At 41.1% G+C, this 21,414-nt stretch overlaps 1 protein-coding gene and 1 long non-coding RNA gene across 2 annotated transcripts in view; both read right to left on the reverse strand.

Annotated features, from left to right (window-relative positions):
* ranbp9 (RAN binding protein 9) overlaps positions 1-21,414 on the reverse strand; it is a 36,665-nt gene that overhangs the window by 14,075 nt on the left and 1,176 nt on the right. Inside the window, 8 exon segments of the mRNA XM_032531115.1 lie at positions 1,642-1,735; positions 1,738-1,771; positions 1,773-1,825; positions 7,213-7,236; positions 9,891-10,058; positions 14,126-14,178; positions 15,234-15,258; positions 15,351-15,401. Coding sequence (XP_032387006.1) covers positions 1,642-1,735; positions 1,738-1,771; positions 1,773-1,825; positions 7,213-7,236; positions 9,891-10,058; positions 14,126-14,178; positions 15,234-15,258; positions 15,351-15,401 — 502 coding nt within the window.
* Positions 10,377-10,785, reverse strand: LOC116698893 (uncharacterized). The gene is made up of 2 exons (XR_004334323.1): positions 10,676-10,785; positions 10,377-10,432 (listed from the first exon to the last, which is right to left on the reverse strand). It is a non-coding gene; the product is annotated as an uncharacterized LOC116698893 (long non-coding RNA).

Raw genomic sequence — 21,414 nt, forward strand, 5'->3', positions numbered from 1 at the left:
TAAGTTGTAATAAATTAGCTGCAAAGATCAGCTGATTAGTTGATCAATTATTTTGATAAGCAATAAATGGGGTTTGAGTCATTCTTTTATTAAAAAACATCTCTGATTGCAGTATGTTAAATGTGAATATTCTTTGGTTTCTACACTCTCCAGGTGTGTTGGAGTCGTTATCGGCAGATGAGAGGGGATGGGAAGCTACGCCGCTATCAGCGCTACGATGTCACACAATACAACAGTGTTTTTTAAGGATGAATCCTCTTATTATTTGCACACAGCCAGATCTAAAAATGAACTCTCATGACGCTGCCAGCAGGGAGATTTATGACCAGAGGCCAAATGTTTGTCATCTTACTGCTGCGCTACAAAGACAATTAAACACTTCACATCCAGCGAGCCGACGCCGGCACAGACACTTCCTGTTTTCAATTTCACGCAGCGAGGCAACTTTCCTGGATAAAAAGGCAACGGCTGCTTCCCACTCCACCCCACCCTCAACCCAAATCCCCAACAAATGGAGATTAAATCCCCGGCTCCTGCTCTCTGATGGGGAAGTGGTCCATCTGGGCCTTGATCCTCGTTATGTCAGCAGTATTATCCTGTCACCGAAAATAAACTGATACTCCATTTGGCTATCAGTCGAGCGGTGACTTTCTGACTGAGCCTGAAGTTGGTGTGGCTCAATTAAATTAACTTGTTTTTTGGTGTAAATTTCATCAACAAAAAACTGACAACAGCTATTTGTTGCCCACCTTCTCCCGTCCACAACTAAAATCCTGACAAAACTGAATCGTAAAGTGAAAGACTGACAACTGAACACGGTTGTACCCCTTTCAGAGTTAATGAAGATTTCACCATTTGTTTCAGAAAAAGTACAACTTCCAGTCGTGAGTTTGACCTCAAAAACGTCAAATGCGGGCCGCCATGAACCAAATATATTTTCACACTTCTTAACGGGTGGCGGTTCACGCAAGGGTCCGCCCACGGGAGGATCCCCTCGCCCCCCCCACGCATTTCCACAGTGCCGATGCGCCGTGACTTTTTTGCAGTGTATTCACCCTTCATAGCTATAAACCACCTGTTGGAAACACTGATCAGAGCGCTCACCCTGCCACAATATAAAAATGCAATGCACACAGTGTGAAAAAAAACAAACAAAGACTGATTATTCTACTTATCAACTTTCAGGGGGCAGTTGTACAACTGAACAGGATCCTGATTGGAGTCTTACCCAGTGACCTACATGCTGTGAAATTATACTTTATATGCTTTGTAAAAACAGTTTCTTCCATCATCCAAAAATCTTTTTCAGAAACTAATTTAATTAACTGCTAATCTTGCATAAAAACCAAGCAACAGCACCTGTAACCATATCAACTGTACACATAGAAGATGATGAAACGCCGCAAAATGCTTAAATACACAACAAAAATGAGACTAAAATTCTACGGACAAACACTAGGCCAAAATATTTAAGTGTCTAACTGTGTGTCAATCACGCATTCATTCTCCCTTGTGGGGGGAGGGGCTAAGGAGACCATTTTGGGCTTTAGCAGAAAGGGGTGGGGGACTGAGAAGCTGTTGATGTTGAAAGTCCTGGATCTAGTCCCTATCTACAGCACTTTTAATCCACAGTGAACTCACTTCTGGATCATGGACTGCCACTCGCCCTCGCGCTCTCCGATGGGGCAGCGGTCGATCTGGGCCTGGATCTTAGTCCTCCACTCACGCATGTAGCCTCAATGTCGAACACAAAGGGGTGCTGGCCGAAGTTTTGCGTCTACGACCTCCCCTGGAGTCTGAAGGCCCACGGTCGGGTACAGGTTGAGGATGAAGAGAGAGAGAGATGAGAGAGAGAGAGAGAGAGAGAGAGAAGAGAGAGAGAGAGAGAGAGAGGAGAGAGAGAGAGAGAGGAGAGAGAGAGAGAGAGAGAGAGAGAGAGAGAGAGAGATAAGAATTAGGATAATGAGGAAATGCTCTTTGGGAATGTAATCTGGACAATGAATCAAAACAGGAAACAATAAGAAGGAGAAACAGGAAAACTGAAAATCTCAGGAAACACACTTTTGTCTACAATTCCCCCTTAAAACTCGATTGTACAAGCTGACAAAGACGCTTGCAGCGCAGGAGAGTGACATTAAAGTGGTACCAAGTAAGACATCTATGCTGCATCCACCAAGCAGATCAATTGATTCTTAAGAACCAATGACGCAGTGATTATATTGCCAAGAACTGAGATTTTCTGACTCGCTGCCTCATTTTCTCATCTGCATCGTTCAGAGCAGTCAACTTCCCAATCTTCATGGAAGTCACTACAACCTCCACACCTCCAGATAATATATTACTCTCAGGGACACATGCTGAATCAACAGGACCTCCAGTCAGGTTAACTGTTCTTCTCGGAGAGATGAGTAATCCTAACTAGCATTGTAAAGGTAGAGCACACAATGACTTTGTTCCATCTTGTTCTAGTAAACACTTCTCACCCAGAAGGAAATCGTGCATTTGTGTAGGTCTACTGTCACCTGAGGACAAACTTACATTTGGTGCTGTAGTATGAATTTGTGGCACTAGGAGGGAGAACGTTAACATCAAAAACATTAACATTCAGTCTAACATTGTGTTTCCCTAACCAATCTGTCCGTCTGCGTTAGTTTTAGTAAACACAGAAGCAGTTAGCCATTACTCGGAGCCGTTCAACTAACGTATGTCAGTCATACGTCATAAGTCGTGTCAGTCAACTAAATTTGCCCGAATTACGAGTTATTTTCTCGAAGTCGACCTACACATACCTTTACGGTTTGTAATTTTGTAGCTCTGGCACAGAAAGACAATATTCCCATTTTTAATCTCACTATCAAAGCTGATTGGCTCTTTTGTTTTTCTAAGCAGGAAAGCAGCAGTCATTGAGCAAAACTCTAGCTCTACAGTATGAAAACTAACTTTTGGATTCACAGGTCTGGAACCAGGCTAGGTATATTTTGGATTGATTCGAAATAAACTAAAGTGTGTGTGTGTGTGTGTGTGTGTGTGTGTGTCTTTTCATGGTATTGAGGGGACATGTCAGCAAGGGCAACAATGTAGCTCACGGATGTGTTTTTAAAAGACAGTGAAGATCTTTGCCACAAAAGAATAAGATATATCAGTCTTTTAAAAGGCTGACTAAATCCAAAAACAAAGACCTTCGACAATTTCAAACCTGAGCAGTGAGTTGAAAAAAAGGGGACCGTCTACACCCCAACATTACTTTAAAGGGGCGGCTGTGGCTCAGTGGTAGAGCAGTTGATCCCTGACCCTCTCCCATGTCAAAGTCTTGGGCAAGACACTGAAACCAGAGCTCTGAATAAGACACTGGTTGCCCCACAGTTGTGTGTAAATGTGTGTGTTTATCTGATGAGCAGGTGGCACTGATTTGAAGAGGCGTTTCTGAAAGGACTTCTGCTCATTACATTTTATGATTTTCTTCCTCCTAATAATAGGATAAGTACATTAGTACAGCAGGGATGTGTCTCTGTGCGGTTACATGTTGCATGCCAATGACAAAGGGTTAAGTACGTGTCTATGTCTTGTTCCCGGGAACAGCCGTCCTGACGTCTGTGATGACAGGATGAGGAGATAAACAGAATTATGAGGGGATGTTTGTATGGTTACATTCTTCTACCATCCTACCAATCTTATCCCAGCCTTGATTTAATCAGAGGAGGCAATGACTGACAACAGGCTAGCGAAATGGTTCTCGGATTGGTAGAAGTGTCCTGAAAGTATCATAACAAGTTACCTTAACATCTTAAGTGTGCGTATATAGCAGGGGTGTGAATAAGGCAAATGTTTGTATCTTGATTGCTTTTTTGTGACCATGTTAAAAATCTATTCTTTTCCCCCAGAATGGATTTTTCTTACCAATGCTTTACCTAAATTTGCTCTGTTTGTACGCAGCAAATCCATGTTCTGTTCTTCTTCACACAGGAAATTAATGTCAGACTGACATGTGATGTGCGTTCTTCTTAGCAAACAATCAGTTTTTAGAAATGTCTCATGAGATATTTGAGAGAGAGAGAGAGAGAGGAGAGAGAGAGAGAGAGAGAGAGAGAGAGAGAGAGAGAGAGAGGAGGGGAGAGAGAGAGAGAGGAGAGAGGAGAGAGAGAGAGAGAGAGAGAGAGACTCTAGAAGTGCATTATCAACTTTTGTTTTGTTAAAGAAGGAATACTCAATACTATTGAATTGCAATAAATGAAAATCGCAATACAAATCGGCTCCCATGTATCCTGAAAGAATTATAAATTAAAGCTTATCGTCCCAGCCCTAGTATGGGGTTATAGTGGATTGTAAGACATAGAAGGGTAAGATTGGAGTCTTAAAAAAAGAATAAGGACGCGGTCTAGTCTTAGAGTAAAGGTTAATTATGTTACAGGGTAAAGGAACTGGTTTAACATTAGAGTTAGGAGAAGTTAGGGTATAAACATATATAATAAGTCCCCATAAGAACAGTAGTACAAAAGGTGTGTGGTGTGTGTGTGTGTGTGTGTATCTTTGCGTTGCCTTTGTCATGGCCCAATAACCACAAAAGGTCAGCTGTGCTGAGGTGACGCACTTCACTGCACAACTCTGGAGGGTCATGAATGTCTGGCTAAGAGACAAGCCTGTTTTACTGCTCAATGGATTATTGTTGGGGCTAAGACTCATTTCTTCTCCCTCGAAAAAACAGGCGGCCCAGTTTTAATTTGCTACCAAGCAAGACAGGCGGGAAAAAAACCTAACAAGTGTCTCCCTCACAGCTCGATGCGGTTAATACATGCATGAATCGCATTAGAATTAATGTGCCTTTGGTGGGGGCGTCGTTCACATAATGAATGTCGCTTGACGATGAGCCACAACAACACAAGTGATGTCCTGTTCAGACACAATGGTGGTTTAACTTCTAACTCCCAACTTGGAAGGGTGGCGGCGGCATCAGGTTTCCATTAAAGTCGATGTGTGTATTTCCACTGACTGCGGAGCGGCTGCGTCCCGACTCCGTCCCAGCTCAGGTGATCCACAGCCCTCCGGAGCAGATATGCAGAGCTGCTATTTTTTCCCGGACGCCGGAGAGCGCCGCAGGAAACCAGCACACAGCAGAGAGTGGGGGACAGGAAGTCGAGCACAGAGACAACATGAAACATCCGGTTAATTTTCAAAATAAAATAGAGAGTGCTCACAGCGGATTATATTTTCAAGCACAACACCTTGAAAACACAGCACAGAGATGTTTCCTCTCTACTCCTCTGGATGGAAACAACTGCTGGTTTTGTGGCTCTAGTCTACGTGAATTCACAAGATCTTGTGGGTCCTCGCGACTTCAGCCGTCAGTCATGACCGCAACAAATCCGGACCTGGTGGATGTTGATGGACGGCGGAGCCGATCCGCAACCAGTGGAAATCAGGCGTAATAACTCGTTCGTTGACCACTTGGGGGCAGCGAAAATGAGTTATTAACCAACTCTGCTTATGTGGAATAATGTCTTTTGGCGAATTGACTGGATAGTCTCGCTATCTTTACACGTTCTGCGATGCCATGTTACATCCTGCCACGATCTGCTGTGCCCTGCTACGTCCTGCTGTGCCTTGTAATGCTGCACAGTGCCCTACTATGCCATGAACTACTACAAACTACTAGTTTTTGGGACTGTTATTGCCACTCTTCATTCTAACCCCAACCGGCACCGTCAGACACCGCCAACCAAGAGCCTGGGTCTGGGTCTGTCCCAGGTTTCTGCCTAAATAGAAGTTTTTCCTCCCCACTGTCACACTGTCGCTTGCTTTGGAGGAAACTACTAGAACTGTTGGGTCCTTGTAAATTCTCGAGTGTGGTCTAGACCTACTTGTTATGAATTGATACTGTAAATTAAATTGAATTGAATCTTTAGCGGAGCGGGGAGCTGCTTCCCGCACGCTTCTGGGACACGCCTTGGCAGCTGGGGGAATATCAAGCATTGACTTAAATGGCAGCGATTGCTCGCGGGGGGTGGGGGGGGGGCGATGCACCCACAATGCAGACGCGCCTGGTGGAAAATGGGGGTACTGAAACAAATAAAACAAATAAGGGTTACGTAATGAACAACACACTAACGTGCTTACGGCTTCACTGTTGTGTTTTTAGCTGAGCCGAGGCAAAAAAATATTCAGTTAAAAACAGTGATGATGCCGTTTTGCCCTCAATGTTCTCCGTCAGGTTTGCTAGAAGTGACACAATGTAATGCATGGGTTTATGTGAAGTGGGCGCTAAGTCAGACTGCTTAAAAAAAATTTAAAAAAAAACACAGCTACATTAAATGCTACATTGCTTCTTATGACATAATGGGAGTAACAGGAGAACCAGCTTCAAAAGTGACATTTTCTTTTTAAATAGCATGAAGAAAATATGTGGCACAGCATTTCATGCCGATATGAAGAGCGGTTCATTTGGATTTGAAACATTGTAAAGTGTTAAATTAAGAATGGAAATTGGGCTGGTGGTGATAGATCCATGATTGTTCTACTTCGGACACAGACAGTACAACTAACTGTTTGCTTAGTTCTTCTGCTACAGGGCATAATCAAATTTGTCACTGCATGCTGAACACAACCCTCCAAATGATGTAATTTAGCCTATTATACTAGTTTACAATGTCTTAATTCCAGGTGTGTGAAATGTGTCCAGACTTGTTTCTTGCCTATGTGTTCATTTTTCAATCCAAAGAATGCCAACCTGTGATCATTAAAAGGAACACGCCACCGTTTGTTGAAATAGGGCTTATCACGGTCTCCCCTAGCTGTAGATAGGTGGGCAAACGCATTTTTTGTCTGAGTGCAAGTAATTAGTTTTTTTTTGTTGTTGGCTCACTTTTACCCACAACATGCTAACTGGCCACATAGGATTCTATTCACTACGCTAAGCTAACGAGCGGCGGCGCTGCTGGTGTTGCCCCGGACTAAAACAATGCATGCACAAAAAAAATGCATTGGCCCGCCCTTCTACAGCTAGAGGAGACCGTGATAAGACCTCTTTTAACAATGGGTGGCGTATCCCTTTAACATATAAACCACTTCACAGGTTTCGAGCTCATTCCTTTTACAAAGCGAAAACATTCTGACTTCAGTGTAAATTCTGCAGGAAATCAAACAATTCATTTCTATGAAGCGCCTCATGTCATACAGTCTTGATAAATAACACTGAGGTAAACATAATGCGGGTACTTACTGGTAGGTCTGTGAAGGCGATGCCTGCAGAGGAAGAGAAAGACACTGTCAGCATGAAGAAGTGGAGTCCTTTCTATTTCTACCCACACACACACACAAACACCAGGAGGCCTAAATCAGTGTTTACACATACGGAGGTAATCTGGTTACTATCATCTTTCTGCTGTAACCTTTTTTTTTTATGTCATGTAAACAAGAGCCAGTTTTCATAACAAAAGCCAAATTAAATCATCCACTTTGCACTTAAAAATAGCATGTTTTTTTTAAGTGTATGCTAAGGGTTTCTTTAAAAAACAAAAGAAAAAAAAACTTTTGAGAAATGTTACAGGGAAAAGAGAGTGCCTGTGTTTGAGTGTTTGTAGGTAGCGACAGAAAAAGTAAACCAAACTGCACTGTAGCTTTAAGCCAGCGCTGGTATTGTCACTACCCAATGTGAGTTGCGTGCAGATGTGAGTTGGGGCATGCTCAGATTTAAAAACGGTGTATGATTGATTATGTTATTTCAAAGTGCTATCCAAGTGATAGGGCGCATACTGAAATTTGTGAAATCCATGAAATAAAACTTCTCCCATTACAAAGAGAAGATGGGAATCATTTAAAAAAAAACGTATTAGCTATCTATGGTTGTTTGATTGCTAACGTTAGCTCAAAACGCCACTGAACTTCACAACCTTGTGTTTGATTGCTAGTTTGTAGCCAGCAGTGAACAAACGTCGTCATGTAGGTCCATTTTTATTGTATTGACATTACAGAAGTCTCTTATTGGCAGGTTCTTGTAGGCTACTTCAGCCTCTAATCCTGAACGGACCATGCCGTGAAAATGTTATGCCTTACATCATGTAATGTATCTCATTATTCTGTGGCTAACAGAAAAACAGATCTGCGTGAAATCTGTCATTGTCGCAAAGTTACACATGCGCAACTCACATCTGCACTCAACTCACATCGGGTAGTGACAGCATATTAAAGAGTAAAGGACCACAACAGCATCCAACATGACGAAGTGACATTTTCACGTACGTTTACATGATATTTGCTGCCGAGCAGCTAAGCTAACTAGCCTACAAACCGACATTAGCAGTGCATTTTTTCCTCTTGGTGAATGCTTGTCTGGTGGCTCTCTCGAAAAGTTAAGGTGCAGGACAAGACGTGTGTTCATGATTGTTGCTTGTGTTACATTAGAAGAAGACTTAGAAAGCTAATGTGGGTCATTGTTCAGACTCTGTAGATATTGTGTTGTGTACTAGCTGCTGTCTGGCTCAGTGTGTCCGCCTGCTCTGCCAATGATGCAACTCTGACGTTACTGCTGTATGCTGATTGGCTAACAGAAAAAAAAAGGTTTTGACAATGTAAAAATAGCTCTAATGAAACCAACAATAAAAGATGAATTTCTCCCTTTTTGGCTGTGATTTTCGCTCCTCTACAGCAGAAGTGATTTACAGAGCAGAGGGTTGTTTCAGAAAGCAGGTTTAATACAAACTCAGTTGACTCAGAGTCTGAGTTTCACAAAACCAGTTCAGCTCAACTCTGAGACTTATTATGGCAACATACTCCGTGAACCTAAGGTGCTGCTTGTTTGCAGGTTTTCTTCAACTAACCCCAAGTTTTAAGCTGAAGGGCCTTATTTTAACGATCTGAGCGCACGGTGTGAAGCGCCTGGCGCAGGTGCGTTTAAGTCCAAATCCACTTTTGCTAGACTGCCAGCGGAACAAGGGGCTGTGCGCCAGGCGCATGGTTCAAAAGAGTTGTACTTAGGGTCTTCATTAATCAGGTGTGTTTTGGGCTTAACATGCAATCAACCAATCAGAGAATCCCCTCCCATTCCCTTTAACAGCCAGGCACGTTTGTACCTTGGTGCGTTACTATTATGGAGGGTTTGCACCATCATACTTTTATCTGTGATCTTCTGCATGTGTGTGCTGCTGTGCTGCCCTGTGTGTGTGTAACAAGTATAGTGTGTGTGTGTGCACAAGCCTAGGACCATTTTACTAATGTTAAATTTCAATGAAGTGCTGCGCAACTGACTTTAAACCAGATCTTTGTTGACGAGTGCCACTTTCTGCTGCCGTAAGATAGCAACACGCCCAGAATGCACCTGAACACACCTCCATGTAAGACGGCGCGGGGCGGGGAATTAACAACTGCGTTGGTCTTAAAATGCACACTTTGCGCCGCGCCGGGTACAAGATAGGGCCAAAAGTGTGCTACCGTTTCATATTAATGAACGTGTATTACATTCAAGCCTTTGCCAAATGAGTTGATACAAAGCCAATAGCTCCACAAAACTTTCTATGTTTGAGTATGGCTGTGTTTACAAATTGTCATTGGGGTGCAGAAGCTCGAGTGATGCATTTAATGTCACCGCTGAGAACGGAAACCGCAGCATGGAGGCTTTGGAGATGGAGAGAGGACTGCTGCAACAGGAGAAGCGTGACGGAGCGCATGGCTGCCGTCACGTAGCGATACGATGTTTATCAAGTTCACATGTTACATTACTCATACCAATTAGCTTCAAATGTCCTTCTCTCTGACGCACCTGTCACACATTCAGGCATAAAGAGTTTTAGTCCTTAGTAGTACGAATATTTTATTGCGATTTGCTGACAATATTTTCCCACAGGGTAATAAACAGGCGCACACAATAGACTATAAGCTTCGTTATGCATTGGGTTTCTTACCTAGGCTGTGGCCATTCTTTGTGTAGAAGCAGGTGTTGTTGATGAGGTTAACACAGCAGCCAATCACGTCACCCGTTGTAAACGTGGGCCCATACGGCTGCCCGGTGCCAGACGAGCAGAAGGAGTGGCCGTCGTCTCCGTGGTAACCGTATGAGTGCTTGTCCCAACCTGAGGGATGTCAAGTGTCAGAATAAGAGTGCTGTGCAGCGGACACACACACACACGCACGCACGCACGCACGCACGCACGCACGCACGCTAAATCAATGCTTCTAAAAACGGTGCCAAAATTAAAATATATATATTTATAACGTATATAAATATAAAAACATGCAATAAGATTAACATATAACAATGACTTACTTCACCAGTTCATTGCTGGTAGATGACAAAAACAAGCACCAGATGGGAAAAGAGTATTTTACAATCACTTAAAATGCACCACAAGGCTGGCGAGTTACAAGTGAACGCACCGTCTGGTGTGTTCCCGACACCGGGAGCTGCAGACCGTTACGTCCCGGTGTCGGACTCCTCTACAGGGAACTACAGTCTTCCCACTTCCCTCATTGAGCTTTCTAAAGAACAGTTTAAACTGAGAGTCAAATTGTTGCTCCTAAGTTGTCGGACTTTTCCATATGGGTTTGTGCTCTAAATATAATCTTAAGTTGGTTTTTTTGTTATGTTTTTTATACACAAAACATATGAATTGTTTCAATGGAGATTGCCACTTATTAAGACCCTTGAGGGGTTTTCGTCAATTTTCCATCACATCTTTTCAAAAAACACTACAGTCACACGTTACACCGCAAGCTGTCAGTTTTTTAACCATTGGGTTTAATTCAGCTTCTAGCTAACGGTATCGCAGCGTCCCGTGCAGCAATGCTTCGGAAAAGAAAAGAAACTGAACTGAGGAACTGAAATTTTCGTTCTCATTTGGTCTCCGTAGGAACCGGTTCCCTGTTGGCACCGTGTTTCGGTACCCAACCCCACTTGGATATGATTATGATTTTACAGAAACCCAAGCAATCTTATTCTGTATTTCCCATTCTAACCATTGTTTTGCAAAAAAAATATGAACTGGTGAAAAAAAAAAAAACAACAACCTCAAAGCTAAAAAAATTCTTTGGGGTTTTTAAAACTTGGAAATTCAGCCAGTCCAGAAATGTAAATGCTTTGTCGCCGTTTCAAAGCCTCGAGAAATACTGATGAGTTTTGGGTAATAAAGCCCTGCAACAAGAAGCCGTCCCTCAGTCAGAAGGGGCTGGGACGCAGACACGCCTTGCTCAAGGACACTCTAGCGCAGCAGGACACATGGCGGGCTACTGATGGGGACTTCATGGGAACTGAACCGAGGAAGTCAGTCTTTTAAATCCCTAGAGCAGGTTGTTGTTTTCAGTGTGACTGCAAAAGGACAGTTTTTTCCCAAAAAGATGGAGACCCTCACACAATAAGCATATTTCTGTTCTGCCTTGTGTGTATCTTTACTATTTGGTTGTTGATTTAAACACCTACAGACTGCTGGACATGGTTGTCTCTCTACTTTTTGCTCAACCTAAGGAACTACTTATTGTTGTGAGTATAAAATAGAAATCCTGTCTTTGTCTCTGACACCTATTCACGTACTTTTTAAATCTGGATTTGAAAAGCACCAACAGACTAGATGGGTAAAGTTTTAAGAGAACAACAACAACTGCAATGTCAGTGCCATGCATGTGTAGGAGAGTGCAGTAAGAAGCAGCCTCTGCTGCAGCGCGATCGGCCTCAGGCCCGTTTTAACTTTAGAAACCCGAGTGCCAGGACCCTGTGAGGGACTGCTGAGCTGCAGAGTTAATCCCGCAATTGCCACATTCATCACCGGAGGAGAATGCTCAACGCTAACGCAGTTTGGCATCAGTTCGGCATCGGCTCCTCACAACTGGTGAGTTTTCATTAGCTGAGACGCTGCAGTTGGCTCTGGGTCGTCTGTTATCTTTGTTTGAAAAGGGACTAGAGCTCCTGGGCGGGTCCAGGTCTCAGACTGGTGCAGGGGTGCCGGGGCTTCTGGTTGGCCTGATATCCTCTGTGGTGCGCAGAGCTGACATCTACTAATGCGGTCATACGGCGCGGTGTCATCAGAAAACAGAACAAGCAGCTAACGTAGCTGCAGAAATCTTTTACATACCAACTGGTTTTTTAGCAGGATTAAACTCTGCCTTTCTTTGTAAAATCCAAGTTTGTCTATTTTAACGTGGTAGAGGATCGTCTTTGCTATTTTGTTTTGCCTTCTTAAAGCAACTCAAGACCACATTTTTTCCCCAATCTGAAAGAAAATCTGTTTCCTCATTGAAGTACTTAAAGCCTGACCTATGCTGGATTTTGAAAGGCCAATACTTATTTAAATTAACACTTTAGAGCTGAAAAACATACCGGCCAATATATTGTTACCAGTCTCATCAGGGTATCGCTGTTGGTAGCCAGGCAACTGGTCCTGTCCAAGAAATAGTTACGCATTATAAACCCCTTTAAAACCATTTGTTGTTTCATCTTAAATTTGACCTGTTTCTACATTGGGCTCACATCATTAACCCTCATGTTGTCCTCGGGTTGACCCGTTGTCCTATATCAATGTTCTTTTCAACTACGCAAAATAACATGACTCTTTGCTAAGTACAAATCTCTACTTTCATTATTTGGGGTGTCTTATTCAATTTTATATATAAAAGTTGACATATTCCAGTCTGTGATTATCCATCAACATCCATTCCTTTAATTTCTGCTTTTATAACTCAAACATTACGTATAATTTCCTATAAATGAGGTTTATGGACCATAAATACCAAAAATAAATGTAAAACTAAAGTTAATAAGTTATTGTTACGTAGTGTGTGTAAAAAGTGATGAAAAAGAGTGTTGAGGAAAGGGACAAAAATATAAGACAAAGTTAAAAAAAAAACATCAATAAAAAGCGCCAATTTTCAATTTTGACGGGAAAAACAACACTAGAGTTAAAGTCCAATAGACTTTAAAATTCTCTCGGGTGCATGCACCGGGAAAAGGCCGATGAGACACCGCTGCAGAAAGAAGTGAAGCCTGTGGAGACACGATGTGAGACGTGCGTGTGCAGAACGGCCGCCATCTTGACCGCTAACTAGCTAGCTTCAGCAAAAAAGTGAAAAAGCCCTCATTTTTGTTCTTTCACCTCCCATCCCCAGTCACCTCAAAAAATCCCTCCATGTGACCACATGTACCGTTTGTTGTCTTGTGCGTCATTATGATCATTGTGTTTTATGTGTTGTATTCTTGTTTTTTCTCCTTCTCATGCCGTATCGGATGCTGGTAACTTTAATTCCCTCGCGGGGGTCATCCCAAAGGGAAGAATAAAGCTAAGTCTAAGTCCTCATATGTATAGAAATTAGTGCTGTCAGAATAATTAAAATGTTGAATCGCAATAATCACACAATTTTATCTATTCTAATGTCCCTTGATTTCTTTTTGTTCTGTTCATTTTTCTCATTTAAAAAAAAAAAAAGAAGGTGAATTTCGGCCAATTTCAATGCGTAGCTCTGTTTGTAAATTTGAACGTCTGTCAGTAGAGAGAAAAACAAAAACAATCAATGCAGCCTACACCATGTTATCCTCCTGCTGTAAGAGATCCAAACATATTTTCAATAATAAGCATATGCTTATTATTGAACAGTAAGTGCTGTAGAACAACTAGCAGGAGACAAGTTATATTTGAGGTAAGTTTGGAGACACTACTTTATTTCATCATTAAATCGATAGCCTGCATATTTGTTTTATTTCTTTTCTGTGTTGTAGTTTGTAGACGGTCCCAAGCTTTAGACTGCAACGGAAATTCTTGACTCCATGGAAACGCTGTTTGTTCGAGTACCAAATGCACACGGTAGGAACGTGGTCCCAGTTTTCTGAATGGAACCACCACATTTATTTTCCAGACCTCTCCAGGCTTATCACACGTGTAGAAACTCTGTAAATCTGCTGCTCCAACAATAAAAAAAACTCATAACTCATAACATGCAACTCATTGAAATGAATGGTTTCTTTTTAACTCCCATACACACCGACCCCATCCAAGGCCAATCTCTACCAGACAATTCAGACAAAATGACACCCACACAAGCAGTTAAAAAGATCTCCGGTAGAATATAGAGTAGAAACATGCAGACAAATTCTCCTCACCACACCCAAAACCCAATGAACACAGAGACGACAAACGCACACAAAGTGTCATCTTACCTGGGAGTCTGTTCATGTTTACACCCTGAGCTGAGAGGCCGATGCCCATGTACCTGTGGAACAGAAAACTGAGTTTATTTTGGACAGGAAAAAAAAGATGAAAGAGTAAGAGACCAGTCATAACTTCTTGATAAATACTGTCAACATAGTCCATAATTATAAGTCAACAAATAATCCACATCAACAGTTCACATCCTCAAAAAAATAGCTGGATGGATGAAAATCAGAGGTACAACTTTGCTATTCCTACATCATTATGAGGGGTGCTAACAGTTAGCATGCTAACATGGTAAGTAGGGGTGTTGAAATGAATCACTGCATCGCGACCTGGACGATTCTGCACCGACGCAGAGACAGACCATAGTCGATTGTTGCCTACTGATGTTGCTCCTTTTTCTGGTTGCTGCTTTTAGTCTGTCTTGTTCAGACGCCGGTACATTCAGGTAGTGTGTGTTTTAACAGCAGAAACTAACTAACTAACTAACTAACTAACTAACTAAATATATATATATATATATATATATATCTATCTATCTATCTCTCTATCTATCTATATCTGGTATATATATATACATACACACAAACACTGCTTGAATTTGTTGACGATTGTAGCAATAATGATATCGAATCGATTCGTTGACAGGATAATCGTAATCAAATCGCGAGACCAGTGAAGATCCACGCCCCTAATGGTAAGGTTTGTGATGTAATATTTAGAATACCAAAGTTTGCACATTATCTCCCCATTTATGCTTGACACAACACCCGAGAACGAAAGGTGCACGTTGTTGCGATAATTGTGCACCTCCTAATCATATAAATATGTGTCTACATCCTGTATAGTAGGGGTGCGCAACACATGGTAAAATAAAACCCCCACCCCTCTAAAGTCTCAAATTAGCATTATAAAGTGACCCCTGGCCCTGTTAAGATTGTAATCATGCTTTCACTTCATTAGCTTATGCAGCCTCCTGATATAAATTTATGAAGAAAAAAAAAAAACAGCACAACAGGATGTATTGTAACTGTCAGAATACCCACATGCATATGAGTGCATTCACACAAGACTTAATTGTCACACAACTAATACAAGATGCTTTTAGAAGACACGCCATCCATTGAACTAGCGATCACTGACGCAAGCTGAAAAAGGGAACCGTTGCCTTGGTACAAAGTTTTTGCTTGCATCTCGTCCTTACGCGTCCGGGGGGCTGAGATCCTCAACCTCGGAGAGTAGAATACCCCAGTGCGGATGGGTGAGTGGCACGCAGCAGACCTCAATTCATTTTAGGGGTACCTGCAGTCCATTGGTAGGGGAAAAAAGCGAAAAGGGCCATTGGGTATGTTGCTGTGTCTGTGTCTTACGATCTGGCTTTGTGATGATTATATCGATAATAGACCGCAGTATGTATGTATCTAAGACCTGCATTTAGGGTTTGCCAGATAACGATGTAAAAACAAAAGGGGATTGAAATGGTCGTGGGTATGTGTCATTTATATATCTATCTATATCATAACTTTTGAATAAAGAGATAGATATAATATATTAATACCAGCTAGCATTATAACAAAAGGATAAAATAGTGGTAGTCATCTTATTTTGATCATCTATTATTGAAAGCATAGGGGATTGAGTTGTGAGAGAAGCTTTCTGGACTAGCTGATGTAAAGACTAAAATTGGTAGTCAGCTGCGTTGTTCACTTTTATTATAGTAGTACTGCAGTCCTGTTAAACACAACTTGGCCCGCTGACGCTATGACGTTCAGGGAGCGATCGCAGCAGCATGGCTGCGTTGTTTCTACTTTTTATTAGTAGTAAGTCAACTTTGTTTATAACGCACCTTTCACAGACAAGAAGGGTCACAAAGTGCTTTACAGTAAAAACAAATAAAACAGCAACACATAAAATACTGAGCCATATTGCTAGTTAAAAGCTTGTGTAAAGAGACGTGTCTTTTCTTTTTTAAAGGTTTCCACAGAATCCAAAGCTCTCAAAGCTAAAAGAGAGAGAGGTTTAGAGCCTCACCTCTGGTTTTAAAACGTGTCCTGGGGACAGTTAAAAGATCTTTATTAGTAAAGTTAATCCCACAGCAAGACCACCAGCAGCATGCTACCGCTAACGGAACGATAGCCTCTCTGAACAAGTGCAGTGTTAAGGCTGTCATGCACGCAACTTCTTGATGGGGCGGGGCTGGAGGGCAGCTAAAAAATAAAAACATACATTGTATGTACAGTATGTTTGACACGTATGTACATACACACGGGTACGTACACACTATATTTTTCCTTTAATGTCTTGTAAAGGTCAAAGGAGTGCTTAAAAAGTGCTATCCACATGTTTACATGTGTTTATACAGTGAATAATAATCTAAATACTACTAAGTGTGGTAAATCTACATTTGTTTTTATATTTCTGCAATTTGCATTTTAGTTTCTGACTTTCAGATGAATGGTTGTTTCCACCAGGCTTGGTCAGTGCTCATTATACTACTGTGGTTGAAGTAGTTAAATAAACGATGTCATATACAGTATAATAATAAATTCATGCATTTATAAAATTCATGCATCACCTAATTTCATCATCACATACAGGCCTGGCCTCCAGGAAAGACCAGTGTGTTTAAGCTATCTAATCTTGTGATGTTCATATTATACAATAATTTATTGCTGAATAGTATAGAAGACAGAGCTTAAAAAAAGAAAGAAATATCAAAATGCAATCTTTTTGAAAGAAAAAATAAAATTAGATAATTTTCAAAAATCGTTAAGCCCCAATCGATAGATAGATAGATAGATAGATAGATAGATAGATAGATAGATAGATAGGGGGGTGGGGGGTTATTGTTTGTTCAACAGTCTGATGGATGCTGGCACAAAGGTGAACTCTGCTCGTTTGGATCGTGGGGGGGGGGGGGGGGAGTCTCCTCCTGAGGTAACAGACTGTACTGGTTACTGAGATTATGGGTGGGGTCCGATATGATGCGTTAACTTTTCCTGATGGCCTGTTAACCCTTCTTTGGTATTCAGGTCAAATTGACCCATTTCAAATTTTTACAAGACGAAAAATGGTTCAAGTTCCATGTTTTCTACCTGAAATCAGCGTCCTTTCCTTATTTCCTGTGATAAACATGTATTCCTGAATCAATTTAGAAAATGATTCTGGATATGACGCTTATGTTGTTTCCATAGTAGATTTTTAAAATGAATTATAACCTTATGACAAAAAAACAAACCCCACTTCCATGTTTGTGTGCGTGCTAGTAGAGACTGATGCATTCCCTAAACAGATGTTATCTCAGCTGTTGGAAATTGAGATAAAGACGATAGTTGTTAATAGATTATGAATTAAAATTTTATTTCAGAATTGTTTTTAAAACCCCAAATAAGTCCGGGTCAGTTTGACCCGAGGGACACCAGGGACACGAGAGGGTCCCGGAGGTGGAGACCACACGAGGGTTAATGAAATATAGTTGTGATTGTGGTCTGGGGTTTTCCAATGATCTTCCCGCTCATCTTAATGATTCTGTGGTAGAGTTCTAGCACGAGTGGCTGTAAAGAGGACCCAAACCTCTCGACAATCGTCAGTCGGATCAAACAGCGTCTTGTGTTGGGTTTTCTCTACGCTAAAGGAATACCAGCCTGAGAAGATCCCAATCTCAAAGTTACTGTCAAGTTGGATCAGAACACCATGAAAGGGTTTACAACCTGAAGGCAAATTAGTGCTTTTACCCAACTTTGTTCAGGTAAATTTATATTAGTTGTATGTTGTGCAATTGCAAACTTTACGTCCTGTACAAATTTCCACATGAGACATGGGTTTTACGGTTCAGTTTAAAAGGCTTTAAAATAAATAAAAAAAACAAAAAAAACAACAACAACAACAACTAGGCTTAGTGATGCTATTTTACTAGATGCCATTTTCGAGACTACCCCTGAGCACATGTCGCGTCAGTGGTTTCAGTCTTATCTGGAGCTCCTGGTGTTCTGTGACGCAGCTCATGCTGTCAGAGTGTTAAAGCTAACGTTAGCGCTAGTAGTGCAGAAAGGCCAACAGTGTCATGAGGGAGTCAGATATCAGAAATGTTTACATTATAAAAAGGGGTTGCTTAGCAGTTGAAGTTATTACAAAAGTCTAATCTAATCTAAAAAGTGTGGGATGTCATCATAACTAGGGAAACACTGAGTAAATGTCAAGTGTAGCACTGATGTAATAATTTACTACATGTGAGCTAAATGTGCCAGCGTTGTGTATTGCTTTATTTACTTGGAAGTGTAAGAAACTGGTTTTGGGAACAACAGAGCCCCATGGTGATGAACACCCAACCTCATTTAAACTCACTGTTTTCATGTAGAAACAAGACTTTTGTTAATTATCATGGATATAAATATAGTTTGGTCAACGCTACGCCGACCACAATACAGGTCTGGTTTCTTCGGAAATTCAAAGCCAGACCGTCATGGCGGCTCGCTCAGAATACGATCTCATATCTTACACACCAAAACGGTGTTTGTGAAAACATTTTAAGTGAGAAATAGGCCGTGCGGGGACAACTGTGTGTGCTCAGCGGTTCGAGCGGTCGTCGGCCAATCGGAAGGTTGGGGGTTCGATCCCTGGCCCTGCAGTCCCATGTCGAAGTGTCCTTGGGCAAGTTCATCGGATGAGCAGGTGGCGCCTTGAACGGCAGCCTCGGCCACAGTGTGTGAATGGTTCCTGTACTATGTAAAAGCGCTTTGAATAGTAGTTAATATTAGAAAAGCACTATATAAGAACAGTCCAATTACAGTTTCTGAATGTGTCTTAATATCAGATCAACAAAAGGTCAGTTCAAAAGATTTTCGGCAGATTTTGAGAGACTTTAGACAGCTCATCCCACTCCTCGTTTCCAGGTTTGCAATCCACCAATCAGATTGATCAGACTCATTGTTTGAGTCCGACTGCCGGCAGTGCCCGCCTCCTGACTGAGCATGTCAGGTTGGCCAAAATGAAGGCCGGCGGCCCCTTTGGGCCCCTTAGGGCCCCTCTGGACCGCTCTGCACGCAACACACCAAATACACTCGAATCACCGAAAAGGCATCTCTCATTTCATAAGATGGTTAAATGACAGCTGGTTACCCATATTGTTTAGGAATACTTACCACACTTTCCAATCTGGAAAATTCCACCCCCATTTGACATGTGTTTTGGTGACAGATGAATTTCATGATACAGGTGAGTAAAAACACAAGCAACACAATAACCCCCCAGAGAGCCTGGACTCAAAACTAAGGCTGTTACACTATTATTATTATTGTCAGTGTTGGTTAAAATTGACTTTCATGTTTCTTTTAATCTACACAATTGTAAAATAAAAGACACTCAACTTCCAAAGAAACCAAGAAAGGAGTAAATCCTACACCCTGAACTTTCCCTAACCCAATTGGACTGTAATTGAAAATATAATCAATTGTGAATCAGAATAAACTCAATTCCAAAAAGCCATTGGTGATAACAGATGGCTTTACATCACCAGCTTAACCCTTGTGTTGTCTTCCTGTCAAAATTGAAAATCAACGCTTTTTATTGATGTTTTTAACTTTTTCAACACTTTTGACACCTTTTTTCAATGTTATTCACTTTTTTAACGTTTTTAACACTACTTAACATTAACTTATTAACTTTAGATTTACAGTTTTTTGGAATTGATAGTCAATAAACCTCATTTATAGGAAATAATTCCTAATGTAGCAGAAAAAAAAGCAGAAATTAGGAATTATTGAGACTAAAATTAAAGGAATGGATGTTGATGGATAACCACAGACTGGAATATGTCAACTTTTACTCAATACTATTTCAAAACCACTTCAATTCTTTTCTTCAAATGTTATAAAATTGAATAAGACGCCCCAAAATTAATGAAAGTAGAGATGTGTACTTGCCAAAGTAGTGTGGAATCAATCATGTTATTTTGGGGAATTATAAAGAACATTGATATAGGACAACGGGTCAATTTGACCCGAGGACATCATGAGGGTTAACACTGCTGTGAAACTTGTGTCCACATGTTAATACCTGCTATGAGATATCCAGGCAAATCTGTTGTGTATAAAAGAGAATATTCTAGTTGTAACAAGGAAGAGTGTGCGTACTCCGAGACCAGTCAGACCCAGAATAGTAGAACACACCCAGGAAGCACAGGGTTTCTTTTTTTTTTTACTCTAGCCTTTTCATGTGGGCCGGCATTAAAAAGCCTTGATAGCTTTTCTAAGTAGCTACTTGCTAACCTGAATGTCACTTTGATATTAAACCCTAGGCAGCAAATAACTACCTATACCTGTCATGTCGTCAATAACTGCCTCCCTGGAAGCCTACCGATCCTTCTGAGTAACTTAGACTGATCATGATATTCAACACTGTGTATTCCCTGTCACTTGATTACCTAATCATGCTACATTTGCTAACTGCCCTTTTTTGGGAGGGCCTATTCTGTGTTTGCTGCCTCAGTAGAGCAGCCAACATACCAAAAGATCCCTCCCACCTTGGACCCCCGTCTGTTCTGACCCCTCTGGTGGATGAGACGGTCAATCAAAACCAGGACAAACAGACACAACAACTGGTTTCACCCCAGAGAAAGACGATATCTGGACACTGTCAAACACTTAACTGTTTACTAGTGCAATTAATCAACTTTTGATTGTGATTTCTGTTCCCAAGGATCACAAAAACAATGTAAATCGAGACAAAAAACCTATTTTGCACGTTACAGTTTGCAAGTAAACTTTTTTTTTTTGTCTTATGTTCTCAATGACAAGCGCACTTTTGCTCCTCACTCAGCCAACATTTGAATATAATTTTTATATATATATTTATTTTAAAAGGTCAATTCAAAAGGTTCAACTGGAAAAGTATTATTGGATGAGTTTCACTGGTTTTCACTGTTGGTTTGTTTCAATTTATTTTAACTTCAATAAATGCAAAAGTCTGAGTAATCATGCTAAATAATCGTTATTTTAACATTTAACAAAATAATTGATTATAACCCCCCCCCCCCACTAATAAGGAACTGATATCATCCGCATTACATTACCTAAATTATATTCCATACCTTGCAGTTGTTTATTCCCAACAGTATTACCTGTATTTACCTGTGTGTAAAACCACTACAACGCAGAAATAGGCAATATCTCATCTGTATACTGTTTTGTCACAGTAAATGCATATTTTCTCATCTATAACATAATTAGTCTGTTTCCCCCATTATGCCAAATTCTGTTTTATGTGCGTGTTAATGCACCGTCAGGATTGGTATTTA

The sequence above is a fragment of the Etheostoma spectabile genome, chromosome 12, assembly GCF_008692095.1.
Source record: "Etheostoma spectabile isolate EspeVRDwgs_2016 chromosome 12, UIUC_Espe_1.0, whole genome shotgun sequence".
In the NCBI taxonomy this organism is placed as follows: domain Eukaryota; kingdom Metazoa; phylum Chordata; class Actinopteri; order Perciformes; family Percidae; genus Etheostoma; species Etheostoma spectabile.